Genomic DNA, 11,573 nt, shown 5'->3' with positions numbered 1-11,573 from the left:
CCAGTTATGAACATTAACCTAGGCCAATTCCATTTCATCAAAATTATCCAAGTCAAACCAGGTCAAACACGTGAATGTTTCACAGTTCAGAACTGGCAACAAGAAGAACTCTCTGCAGTGAATTATGGGCATATGGAACCAGCTGCCAAGACAAAAATATCAAATGTTATCAGACGAGGGCTTGCATTTCAGCGCATAAATCTGAATATGGGAAGTGGTAGCGTTCCCCAATTTACAGGAGCTAGCTAGGTGGTTCCCTTTTGGATTCTACCATTTTTTATTATTATTTTTTTTTTGGGCTCTTTGGGTAGGATTGGCAATTCGAGTTCGGGCCGACCCAGTCGACCAACCAACCCATTTAGGCCAACTCAAACCCGATACGATTAGCTAAACAGATTGTGCGGGTCAATCCGCTTAATTAATCGGATCATAAACATGCCATAAACGGTATTAAATCACTACTTGTCCTAAAAGCTTAAACTGATAGGAAGAGGTAAATTTAATCACTTAATCAATACTTTAACACTCCCCTCACGTGTGGGCTTAGACTTTCTTTTGATAGATGAAACCCGACACGTGGAATATTTAATTGAAACGGAAGTAAATGACGGAGTCAAGGTTCGAACTTAAGACCTTTGACTCTGATACCATGTTAAATCACCACTTGTTCTAAAAGCTTAAGCTGATAAGAAAAGGTAAATTTAATAACTTAATCAATACTTTAACAAACGGGTTGGCGGGTTATAAACGTGTCATAAACGGATTGATCTGTTTATGACACAAACCCGTTTAGTCTAAATTCAAACCTTATAACTTCGTGTCGTATTCAGGTCGAATTTACGAGTCGTGTAAAAAATTGTCAATTCTATTTGGGGGTAGCTGGCCCTTGGGGTGGTTTCCGCCACCCCCGGCCAAATGGGAGTGGCCACCCCTATTTTCTCTTTGGGGGTGGTTCGGCCACCCCCAGGCCGGCGGCAACGATGCCTGAGTTACCCCCTTGACTAAAGTGGAGGTGGCCAGGCTGAGGGAGGGGCTCGAGAAGGGTCAAATGTCCTCTCTCACCTTCCAAAAACTTCTTTTACTCTTGAATTTCTTTTTCAGAAACCCTGGTTCCCCTTGTGGAAAACTCATCTAGGGGCAACTTAAAACAAATGACAGAGCTTTATACCACATTCACTTATGAAAAACAAATAAACAAGACAAGGACAAAGGTGGTACAAGTTATAACATAACTCGTAAGACGCCTTTTACAACTTTTTTTGCCGACTAAGATTCCTTTTACAACTTTAGAGCATTTTTTTTTTTTTTTTTTTTTAAAAGAGCTAGCCTTAGCCTACTAAGACTGTTGAAGAAATCATGCAACATTGTAACGTATAAAAATTCGTAGAGAACAATTGAGTAAATGTTCTTTAGGTGTGATAAAATAAATTATAAATTACATTTATATGGTTTAAGTGATAATTAAATTTTGTTGAATTATTTATTTATTGTGTTAGTTATATTTTTATTTATTTTTTATTAAATTCAGAATTTTATTTTTTTATTTATCAAATCGGAAAAATAAAATAAAATTATTGACCCTCTCAACTAAAATCTTGGTTCCGCCACTAGCCCCCTCTCCAACAATGTGGCAGTGACATGGAGCCGCTGCTGATGTGTCTTATGACGTGGCATCTAGGGTAAATGTCGCATTTTGAAGAGTGTTAAGTGGCGTTGACATGTACAATCATTAATTTTTGGACGAAAATTTAGATAGAAGCACCTTTTTTAAAACACATAAAGCAAAAAAAAAAAAAAAAAAGATTAAACCATAAGTACCAAAAAAAAGTGTTTAACCCAACTTCTTAATTGAAAAAAAAGGAAGTTGACAAGGAGGGTTCCACTCTTAGAACTTGTTTGGTAAGTAAGTGTAAAATGAAATATTAATTTGAATAGTAATAAAAAGTGATTGATGAAATATAAAATTGGTGAATGTTTTATGAAAAAGTAAAAAAGTTTTGTTTTATAATAAATTTTTGTATTTGAATAATAATAAAAATTTATTAATATAATGTAAAAAGTGTAAAAAAGTAAGAATGATTTGTATTTCATTTATTTGAAAAAAGTAAAAGAAAATTGAAAATTTGACAATCGGTTGCCAAAGGCAAATCATATTTGTAGAAATGTGAGGTCCCTGAAAATGCAGAGTCAGGTTCTTCTGGAAAACGACATGAATGGGGGACCCATTTTGCTCCTTAAAAATGACGCCACTGACGTCACTTTGATTAAATTAAAGATTGAAGCAGACACCGCGCGCGCCCTATAAATACCGTGGCCACCTATTTCCTCCAGAACTCCCCTTCCCCCCCCTTCCCTTCTCTCCCTTGTTAGTACGGATGACGCTCAGTCTGAAATGGTTGGCTTCTTCTTCTTCTTCTAGAAGCTAACATTTCAGTCTATTCTTATTTTACCCCAACATTTCAGTTTATTCCTTTTTTTTTTTGTTCTTCATATTGAAAGGTTAAGGGTAAAATAGGAATATAATGAAATGTTGGCTTCTTCACCTTTGACATTTCTCACAATCGCAAAAGAGGGAGCTCCGAATCTATTTTAATAAAGTTTTCATTGTCTTGTTTTTTCCTTGAATTATTATTTGCTGGGTTTCTCTGGTGTTAGAATTTTCTGCTGTTGTTACTTTTTTGTTGTTTCCATTTTAGTTCATGTAATCCTTATGTTGCCCAGGGTGCTGATACTTACACTCTCAGCATGCATGGCTTGAACTTGCAATTACAATCAGTAAGGGATGTCTATTGCGCGCGTTGACGTGCCTATGATCAAAGTATCAAACTACGTACAGTTATTGTGAACATACCCCAATTCTTGCAATTGGAAAGGTTTAATTATCATTCATTTTATTTTCCCAGCAAGTGAACAAGGATAATATATAGGTTATGAACCGTTATGGGTATGTTCTATATATAGAAAATCCACCCAAACATATTTTTCAAAAATAATAAAATATAATAAAAAAACATGAATTGCCTAAATATGCTCTTAGCTACTATATGGTAAACTTCTGTCGCAAGTTGCCAAATGCGTACGTTTTTCCTAGTGGTAAAGAGTAACCATCCGAATATAGTTTTAAGAAAATATTTTTTTTTTCGGTTTTCGTAATTTTTCAAAATATTCAAAACTTCAAAGAAGCTTATATACATGATGCTTAGGAAATAAAATTAGTTGAAATTTGGATTCCTTCTAATGATGCGACACCCCACTCCTTAAAGAGGATGTGAAGTAATGCATAAGGACGACAGCGTAGTAAACGGTAGTGATAAGATAAGAGTTTGGTATATCAGACAAATGTTAAGGTTTCTCAACACTTTTTTCATAAACTTGGTTCCAGCTAATTTTTCTTAGCGGATCCGGGTGTGGCACCAATTATATGATGATGGAACCAAATTTCTACCTCTCCCACTAACTTTTCTTGGTGGAGTTGGTATTGCATCATTATTATAGACCCATCACTAACTTTTTTAGGTGGAGTTGGTATTGCATCATTATTATAGACCCAAGTTTCAACTATTACGGCTAACTTTTCTTGGTGGAGTTGGTGTTGCATCATTATGATAGACCCAAGTTTCAACTATTACGGCTAAGTGGAGTTGGTATTGCATCATTATCATAGACCCAAATTTCAACTATTACGGCTTTTCTTGGTGGAGTTGGTGTTGCATCATTATGATAGACCCAAGTTTCAACTAGAGTTGGTATTGCATCATTATCATAGACCCAAGTTTCAACTACAGTTGGTATTGCATCATTATCGTTTCAACTATTACGGCTCATTATCGTTTCAACTATTACGGCTATGTGGAGTTGGTAATGCTTCATTATCATAGACCCAAGTTTCAACTATAGTTGGTATTGCATCATTATCGTTTCAACTATTACAGTTGGTATTGCATCATCATTATAGACCCAAGTTTCAACTATAGTTGGTATTGCATCATTATCATAGACCCAAGTTTCAACTGTAGTTGGTATTACATCATTATCGTTTCAACTATTACGGCTAACTGGAGTTGGTATTGCATCATTATCATAGACCCAAGTTTCAACTACAGTTGGTATTGCATCATTGTCGTTTCAACTATTACGGCTAAGTGGAGTTGGTATTGCATCATTATCATAGACCCAAGTTTCAACTATAGCTGGTATTGCATCATTATCATAGACCCAAGTTTCAACTTCAACGATTCCGGCTACTTTTTGCGTGGTGGGAGGGAGTGGGCGTGTAACCCAATTTCCACTATTGCACCACCCACGCTTTCAAATCCAGTCAATGGATGATGATATGATGCCACGTCTCCAGCGAAAATGATGCCCACTGAAAGGATTCAATCGGTTCCCGTTAAAACACTGTTTATTTGATTGTATAAAAGCTGGCTGAACTCGCTCATTTTTTAAGATGTCAAACTACACCCATATCTTCATATCTGCACCCATGTCTTCATATCCCATTTTCTTTTATTGGACTCGCTCCTTGAGATTTCTGTGTCTAAAGGGGAACGTATTGAGACTGCGCCCATGTCTTCATATCCCATTTTCTTTTATTGGACTCGCTCCTTGAGATTTCTGTGTCTAAAGGGGAACGTATAGAGACTGCGCCCATGTCTTCATATCCCATTTTCTTTTATTGGACTCGCTCCTTGAGATTTCTGTGTCTAAAGGGGAACGTATGGAGACTGCACCCATATCTTCATATCCCATTTTCTTTTATTGGATTTGACATGTTCAGTGTTTAAAAATAATAATAATAATAATAAGAGCCATAAACACTGTCGTATCATACTAATAAAATAATATTGGATGAGAATAAAGTTTGGTGCATTTCTCTTAAAGCTATATACTACATCAATGTCTAACTACTATTTTATTATGTGTCAGCAAATCGAGATACTTGCAAGACATAAACGTGTATATAGCATTATTCTTCTCGTTTATAAAACATGACTCGGTTTTGTAAGCCCATACTATTTGAAGACCTTGTGTGGTTTTTAGGTAGCATGGGCTCGCTAGCACATCATAAGTAAGGTCGTTAGGGTTACGAAAATCTACTTAATTAAAAAGCTCCCATTCTATTATGTAACTTTTTAGACTTATTTAAATCGCATACAATTCGTTACCGTTAGATCGGTGCTTGTATCATTTGATTACTAAGAGTTTTCCACTTTATCCTATATATATAACTTTGCGCGATATGGTTTGATCGGTTACTTTATATTATTCGAATGATAACTTTTTTCTGCAACTCATGTGATTCTCCACCTAATCTTTCAAATAGTATTCACCATTGTTTGAACGGTAGGTTTTCACTAACCCCCAACGTGGTGTACTGTTCAATTAGTATCTACCCACCAATAGAACGTTTTTAGAGAGATTCCACCAAGTGTTTTCTGAACCTAATTTTTCTAATTTCTACCTCGTTAAGGTATTTTTAACCATAGTTTAGATTGGGGGATCACAAGTTTGAGGGCTCAAAATTTACTTATGTTCAACCAAATAGGAAGTGGCTATGGCGCTATGCTTATGAGAAAGAAATTATGCAGAGATTTGTAGTGAATTTTAAATATGACAACACATAGGATCGGTGTTGTTATGGTTGGCGTTTGAAATAATTTTTTGAGGAAATGGGATGAGTTTTGTAGATATGCTGGACTCAAGGTGGGTGACATTCAAATATTTAAAATTGGAAAAATTGCACAATCGGTCAATGTGGTCGGCCTAAATTTTAAATTACTCTATCTAGTATCAAAATTAATTCAGAGATCCGTGTAATTAATTGGCTTAATTTACATATCTTTTCCTGGAGTGAAATTCGATTAGTTGTCACATCACCGCTAATAAGATGGCAACACGTGTCGATTATAATAATAAAAAAATATATAAATAAATAAATTTTAAAAAAATATTTTTTTTAAAAAAAAATATATATATATATATATATATATATATATATTTTCGGGGAGGCCATTTCTTGGAGGCCTCTGTGGGGCACAACCCTTCATATGTCTAGAGGAGCATAAGCAAGGCAAGGCCAGCTTTAATTCGGGGTCTACGGTGGAGAGTTGGCAATGGAGATAACATCAATGTGAGGAAGGATAAGTGGCTGCCAGGGTTTACCCTTAACGAAGGCACTTCTGGACGCAGTACCAATCCGAATATGAGAGTTAGTGAGCTAATTGATCATGATTCTGGATGGTGGAACATGAATGTTATTCAAGACCTGTTCACTCCAACAGAAGTGGAGGCCATTTGTAGCTTGGTAGTGAGCCCTCGAGGTCGGCCTGACAAATTGGTGTGGACAGGAACGATGAATGGTTGCTACTCAGTCAAGAGCTCCTACCATTTGGAGATGGGGGAATGCTCTTCAGTTTAGGAGACAGCAAAGGTGTGGAAGCGTCTATGGAAGTTGAAGACAATAGGGGTAGTGAAGAATTTTCTTTGGAAACTCTACTCCAATGCGCTACCCACAAAAGACTTGCTGCTTCGAAGACATATTGTCTCTGATCCGCTCTGTCTCATGTGTTTGACTAACCCGGAAACAGCATGGCATATGCTATGGACCTGTCCAGCAACAGTATCGGCTTGGCAGGAGTGTTCTAGGTGACTACAAAAGCTATCCTTGGGGGAATCTGATCGTTTTGTGTGGCTGATGTGTATGCAGGAATGACTCAATGTGGAGGAACTCATAGAAGCAGTGACGATAGCCCGGTTCATCTGGCTCCGCCGCAATGCTTGCGTCTTTGGGAGGGAGGTTGTTCCTAATCCATTCCAAGTCGTGCAAATGGCGAATGAGGCTATCACCCAGTTCAATGAGGCATTAGCCATGGATTCTGTGCCATCTCTTTCGCAGGTTCCTCGGGAGATAAGGTGGAGATGACTAGAGGTGGGTTTATTGAAGATGAACTGGCCGGGACACTGCATTATGCTCAGAAAGGAAGACAATGGGGGTGGGGGCGATTTTGAGGGACGAGCATGGGACTGTTGTGGCATCATTGGCGGTGTAGGTTCCTTTCATCAATAATCCCACTGTGGCTGAGGCAGTGGCCTTCTGGAGAGCTGTGCGACTTTGTGGCGATCTTGGCCACCTTCGGGTGATTTTTGAGGGTGACTCCATGCAGGCGGTTCAAGGGTTCCATAATGCTGGATTGAGTCGCATGCCCAACTCTTGGAGGATTCCCGCACATTACAGTGCAACTTTCAGACATTTGAGATGCAGTATGCCCCCCGTGAAGCTAACCTAGCGGCACATGTTTTGGCCAAATTTACGATTGATCAGGCTATGGATTGTGTATGGATTGGTGATTGTCCATCACCTATCCTTCCTCATGTATTAGCCGACCAAGGCTCTTATTTTTTTTTTTTTTTTGAACAAAGTCAATCAATCTTATAAATAAGAATCAAGATAGTAGATGATCCGAAAAATTAGGATCTAGGGATAACTACTTTCCTAAGAACAATATCAGAAATACTACTAGGAATATCTTCCAACCACATTAAATCAACAATTAGGATCTAGCAAGGAATGCAGTGACCAAGGCTCTTATTATTGATCAATGAAATCTATTTTCTCAAAAAAAAAAAAAAAAAAAAAAAAAAAAAATAAGGATGTCATCACATCTCTAGGAAAAAATATATACATATATCACCAAATGAGCGAGTTGAAGGGTGAACTGCAACGTAAAAAAAAAATGTACATGTGTACGTAACATGTCAAAAGGAGAATGAATGTCCCCCCTTAATAATTAGCAAGGAAAAAGGGATTTGAAACCCATATACGGTAATACACATGTACAATAAGTAATGTCGGTCATTGTATGCCGTCTAAAGCGAACAGAGCATATATGCAAATAGTGGCAGAGCAAGAAATTTGTCATAGTAGGAGTGAAATTAAATAATATAATTAATATAATAACAAGATAATTGTTTTTCTATTTATATACTCTAATTATAATAACATAAAAATATGATAAACATGATTCAAAATAGAAATTCCAACACAATATATATGTGTATCGCGAAAAAAAAAAAAAAAAAAAAATCTATTAGAGTTTCATAAATATAAGCCATGACTCAACAGACTGATTTAAGAAAGAACTAATCTCCTGAACCACTAAGGTAAACATTAGATAAATTTCTTACAAACTAATTTGTTTGAAATTCTAACATATTAACCTCTAAATACCATGTGTTTTTTAAATTATTAAAAAAAAGTATGTGGGAAAACATATTAAAAAAAAATACTTGGATTGTACCCGTAGCCCCATTGGGTTTCAATTTTTTTCTTATTTGCTGTCATTATTATTATTTTTTTGTAATTATTTTCTGGACATAACTGATATTGCACAAGATCAATTTTGTTAGAAAAAAAAAAATAATAACTGACTAGGGTTAGAAGTGTGTGATTGAGAAAAAGAGAAAAATGTAAAGAAATGATTATTAAAATTTAAAACCTAGAAAGCAAATTGGTTATGGGCCGAGCCGCCGAAGCACATGCCACATGGTAATAGTTATCTAAAAGTCTCTAAACATTAGTTCTATTGGTTATGATTTGACCCCAGAACCCACTTGCAAAACGTAACCCGAATCTTTTTTTTTTTTTTTTTTTTTTTTTTTTTTTTTTTTTTTTTTTTTTTTTTTTTATATATAAGTACGTTTCAAAATTACAAACTAACCAAAGGTAGAAGACCTTGGAATCAAACTACAAGGAGCATCCGGAGATAGTACAACATTGCACAAAGGAACAGTGCCACCGACTAATGGAATAGGAGATGATTGAAAACCAGAGGAGGTGGGAATGCTGCTTGAAATAAATCTAGCTGCGGCCCAATGTGCCACATAATGAGCACCGAAGTTTGAACTTCTATTGACTTTCCGTGCTGACCAAGAAGAATCAGGAGGAATAGAGTCTAATGTGGATTTGATGATGTCGGTGATACGTCAGTCTTGGACAATCGTTGGACATTGAAGAGTAAGGATGACAACTTGAGAATCTTACCCAAGCACTGTTTCAAGCAGCCCGGTCTCACCGAATCAACCGTACGTAGCTCCATGGAGGTCGCCAAGTTTTCATCACCTCTCTCTCTCTCTCTCTCCCTCTTCGCATATTCTTGCTCCCATTCAGTCAAACTTGGCAGTCTTGCCTTCATCACCCGTCGCACTGTGTCTCACAGAAAAATTTAAAGAATGGAAATATATATATATATATTAAAAAAAAATACTAACTCATGCTGAAGAAAGTAGGGGGGAAACCGGGAAAGGATTGAAACGCGTAGTTACAAATATTAAATAATTTGTGATAATTACTGAGAAATATTTGATTGTACACTCTCATCCCACTCCTATTCCACTCTTGTCTACGTGGACCAATAATATTGTTAAAAAAATAGGATCCCACTACACTTTCTCCATTATCTCTCACATTATTGGTCCACGTAGACAAGGGTGGGATAGGAGTGGGATGAGAGTGTATAACCAAGCATTTCTCTTACAAATTAAGGGCATTGTCCATCCTCTATAAATTAAGGGCATTGTCTGGTTGTTAGTAATAAAAGTGCTCACTTATTCATCAAAAAAAAAAAATTCTGCCGAAGGTGATCTCTCTGACCAATCTGCCATGGGGAGGGATCAAGCTTTGGTTCTCGTAGCATTAGCCTTTTTCCTTCTTGTTATAACCGTTGGCGTCGCTCATGGTCCTCCTTCGTCGCGCAATCTAGGTCACAGTCTCGGTCATCCGCTGGGCTCAATGGAAAAATACCCTGTTCCTCCGTATAGACAAAACCCGGTAACCTACATCCCTGGACCTCCTCCTACAAAAACCGGTCAAAGTGCCGTCGTGGATCACAGAGTCGCTCCTTCGCTACGATCTCCGAAGAAGGCATCCACCCGGCCTCCAGCAGGTCCCTTTTTGCTTCCTTGGCTTTTTTTTTTGGTTTTTTTTAGCCTGTATTTTTGTATGAGTAAGAAACTACGTACTTGTTAGCCCGGTACTGATAGCAATCTGATGTTTAGTAGAAGGCTTTTGGAACTTGTGTGTCTGCTCTTAATGCTTTATTTCTTTCGTCTTAATCCAGGTCACAGTCTCGCTCCTCAGCTGGGCTCAATGGAAAGGGGACCGGTTCCAGCGTCTAGACCAGACCCTGTTACTCACATCCCCGGGACTCCTCCTAAAAAAGCCGGTCAAAGTGCCGTCGTGGGTCACAGAGTCGCTCCTTCGCTACGATCTCCGAAGAAGGCATCCACCCGGCCTCCAGCAGGTCCCTTTTTGCTTCCTTGGCTTTTTTTTGGTTTTTTTTAGCCTGTATTTTTGTATGAGTAAGAAACTACGTACTTGTTAGCCCGGTACTGATAGCAATCTGATGTTTAGTAGAAGGCTTTTGGAACTTGTGTGTCTGCTCTTAATGCTTTATTTCTTTCGTCTTAATCCAGGTCACAGTCTCGCTCCTCAGCTGGGCTCAATGGAAAGGGGACCGGTTCCAGCGTCTAGACCAGACCCTGTTACTCACATCCCCGGGACTCCTCCTAAAAAAGCCGGTCAAAGTGCCGTCGTGGGTCACAGAGTCGCTCCTTCGCTACGATCTCCGAAGAAGGCATCCGCCGGGCCTCCAGCAGCTCCCAATGGTGACCCAATTGCTTCTTCGACCACATATCCGTAAGTTAGTAGTGGCGGACCCCACCCTTGGAGAATAAATCTTAAAAAATAAATAAAATTAAAGGCAAAATTTTATTTTATTTATTTTACTATTTTTGAGAAAGTTATCTATCTCTGTTTCTGTACTACGACAGCGGTCTGTCGGTATCTATCAGTTATGATTTGTTTGATCATTGATTGCAGGCAGTGACATCCAGAAAGTGACTTTTTGTCTTTTCAATTAATATACTATAATTTTGTTTTTTCTGTACGAGGTACTGATTACTGATTATTTTAGATTAATTTATATTGTTAAAATATTGTCACATGCTGTTCTTTCTTTTTAGCCCCCTTCTAGTTATATTCATAGAGAACGAAAGAGATGTGGGTGTGCTTTGAACACAATTTTCATTGAATGTGTTGAAAATGTTCCACTGGGTAGGTGTGATTTTGATACTCTATTAATTAATGTCATTGACCTTGAGCATATTTATAGCCTATAAACGTACGTTATCCAAGATATGCACGTTACACTCAGTTTTTTCTTCTTTTAGCGTTTATATGATTCCGCCAACAAAAATCGTGTATCAATTAAGTCAAAGACTCAAATAATTGTACTATCAAAAAAGCGTAGTAATATTAGATGGTATTTGATAAACTTTTGAAAGGAAAAATTGTTTATTAATGTTTCAATTATTTTTTAGATATAAAGAAAAAACAAAATTAAAAAGGAAAAAAAGAAAAAGAAAATAGACCCTAAAATACCAAGATCCTGATGCCAAAAAAAGTTGGTAGGTTCCATCCACACGGTGGGTTCTGCTATAAAAAAGTTGGACCCCACCCCACACGTGATATCTTGGACTCCACCCCTCTCTCAGGAAAACAACCTTTCTCTTGTGCT

At 37.4% G+C, this 11,573-nt stretch overlaps 1 protein-coding gene and 1 long non-coding RNA gene across 2 annotated transcripts; both read left to right on the top strand.

Annotated features, from left to right (window-relative positions):
* Positions 1 to 2,334: 2,334 nt before the first annotated feature.
* On the top strand, positions 2,335 to 7,467 carry LOC133857753 (uncharacterized). Its single transcript, XR_009898370.1, has 2 exons — positions 2,335 to 3,466; positions 3,517 to 7,467. It is a non-coding gene; the product is annotated as an uncharacterized LOC133857753 (long non-coding RNA).
* A 2,191-nt stretch (positions 7,468 to 9,658) lies between these two features.
* On the top strand, positions 9,659 to 10,697 carry LOC133856861 (non-classical arabinogalactan protein 31-like). Its single transcript, XM_062291899.1, has 3 exons — positions 9,659 to 9,941; positions 10,116 to 10,298; positions 10,471 to 10,697. Exons 1-3 carry the CDS (start codon positions 9,659 to 9,661, stop codon positions 10,695 to 10,697), a joined length of 693 nt encoding a protein of 230 aa, XP_062147883.1.
* The last annotated feature ends 876 nt before the right edge of the window (positions 10,698 to 11,573 follow it).

This window comes from Alnus glutinosa, chromosome 14 (assembly GCF_958979055.1).
Source record: "Alnus glutinosa chromosome 14, dhAlnGlut1.1, whole genome shotgun sequence".
In the NCBI taxonomy this organism is placed as follows: domain Eukaryota; kingdom Viridiplantae; phylum Streptophyta; class Magnoliopsida; order Fagales; family Betulaceae; genus Alnus; species Alnus glutinosa.
Note: the sequence above shows the minus strand (reverse complement) of the source record. Positions and strands in the feature narration are given on the sequence as shown.

Bases quoted from the DNA above. Each gene is read 5' to 3' on its own strand.
- LOC133856861 (XM_062291899.1), top strand. From the start codon at position 9,659: ATGGGGAGGGATCAAGCTTTGGTTCTCGTAGCATTAGCCTTTTTCCTT. The intron at 9,942-10,115 runs GTCCCTTTTTGC...GTCTTAATCCAG, and splicing joins ATCCACCCGGCCTCCAGCAG to GTCACAGTCTCGCTCCTCAG. The intron at 10,299-10,470 runs GTCCCTTTTTGC...GTCTTAATCCAG, and splicing joins ATCCACCCGGCCTCCAGCAG to GTCACAGTCTCGCTCCTCAG.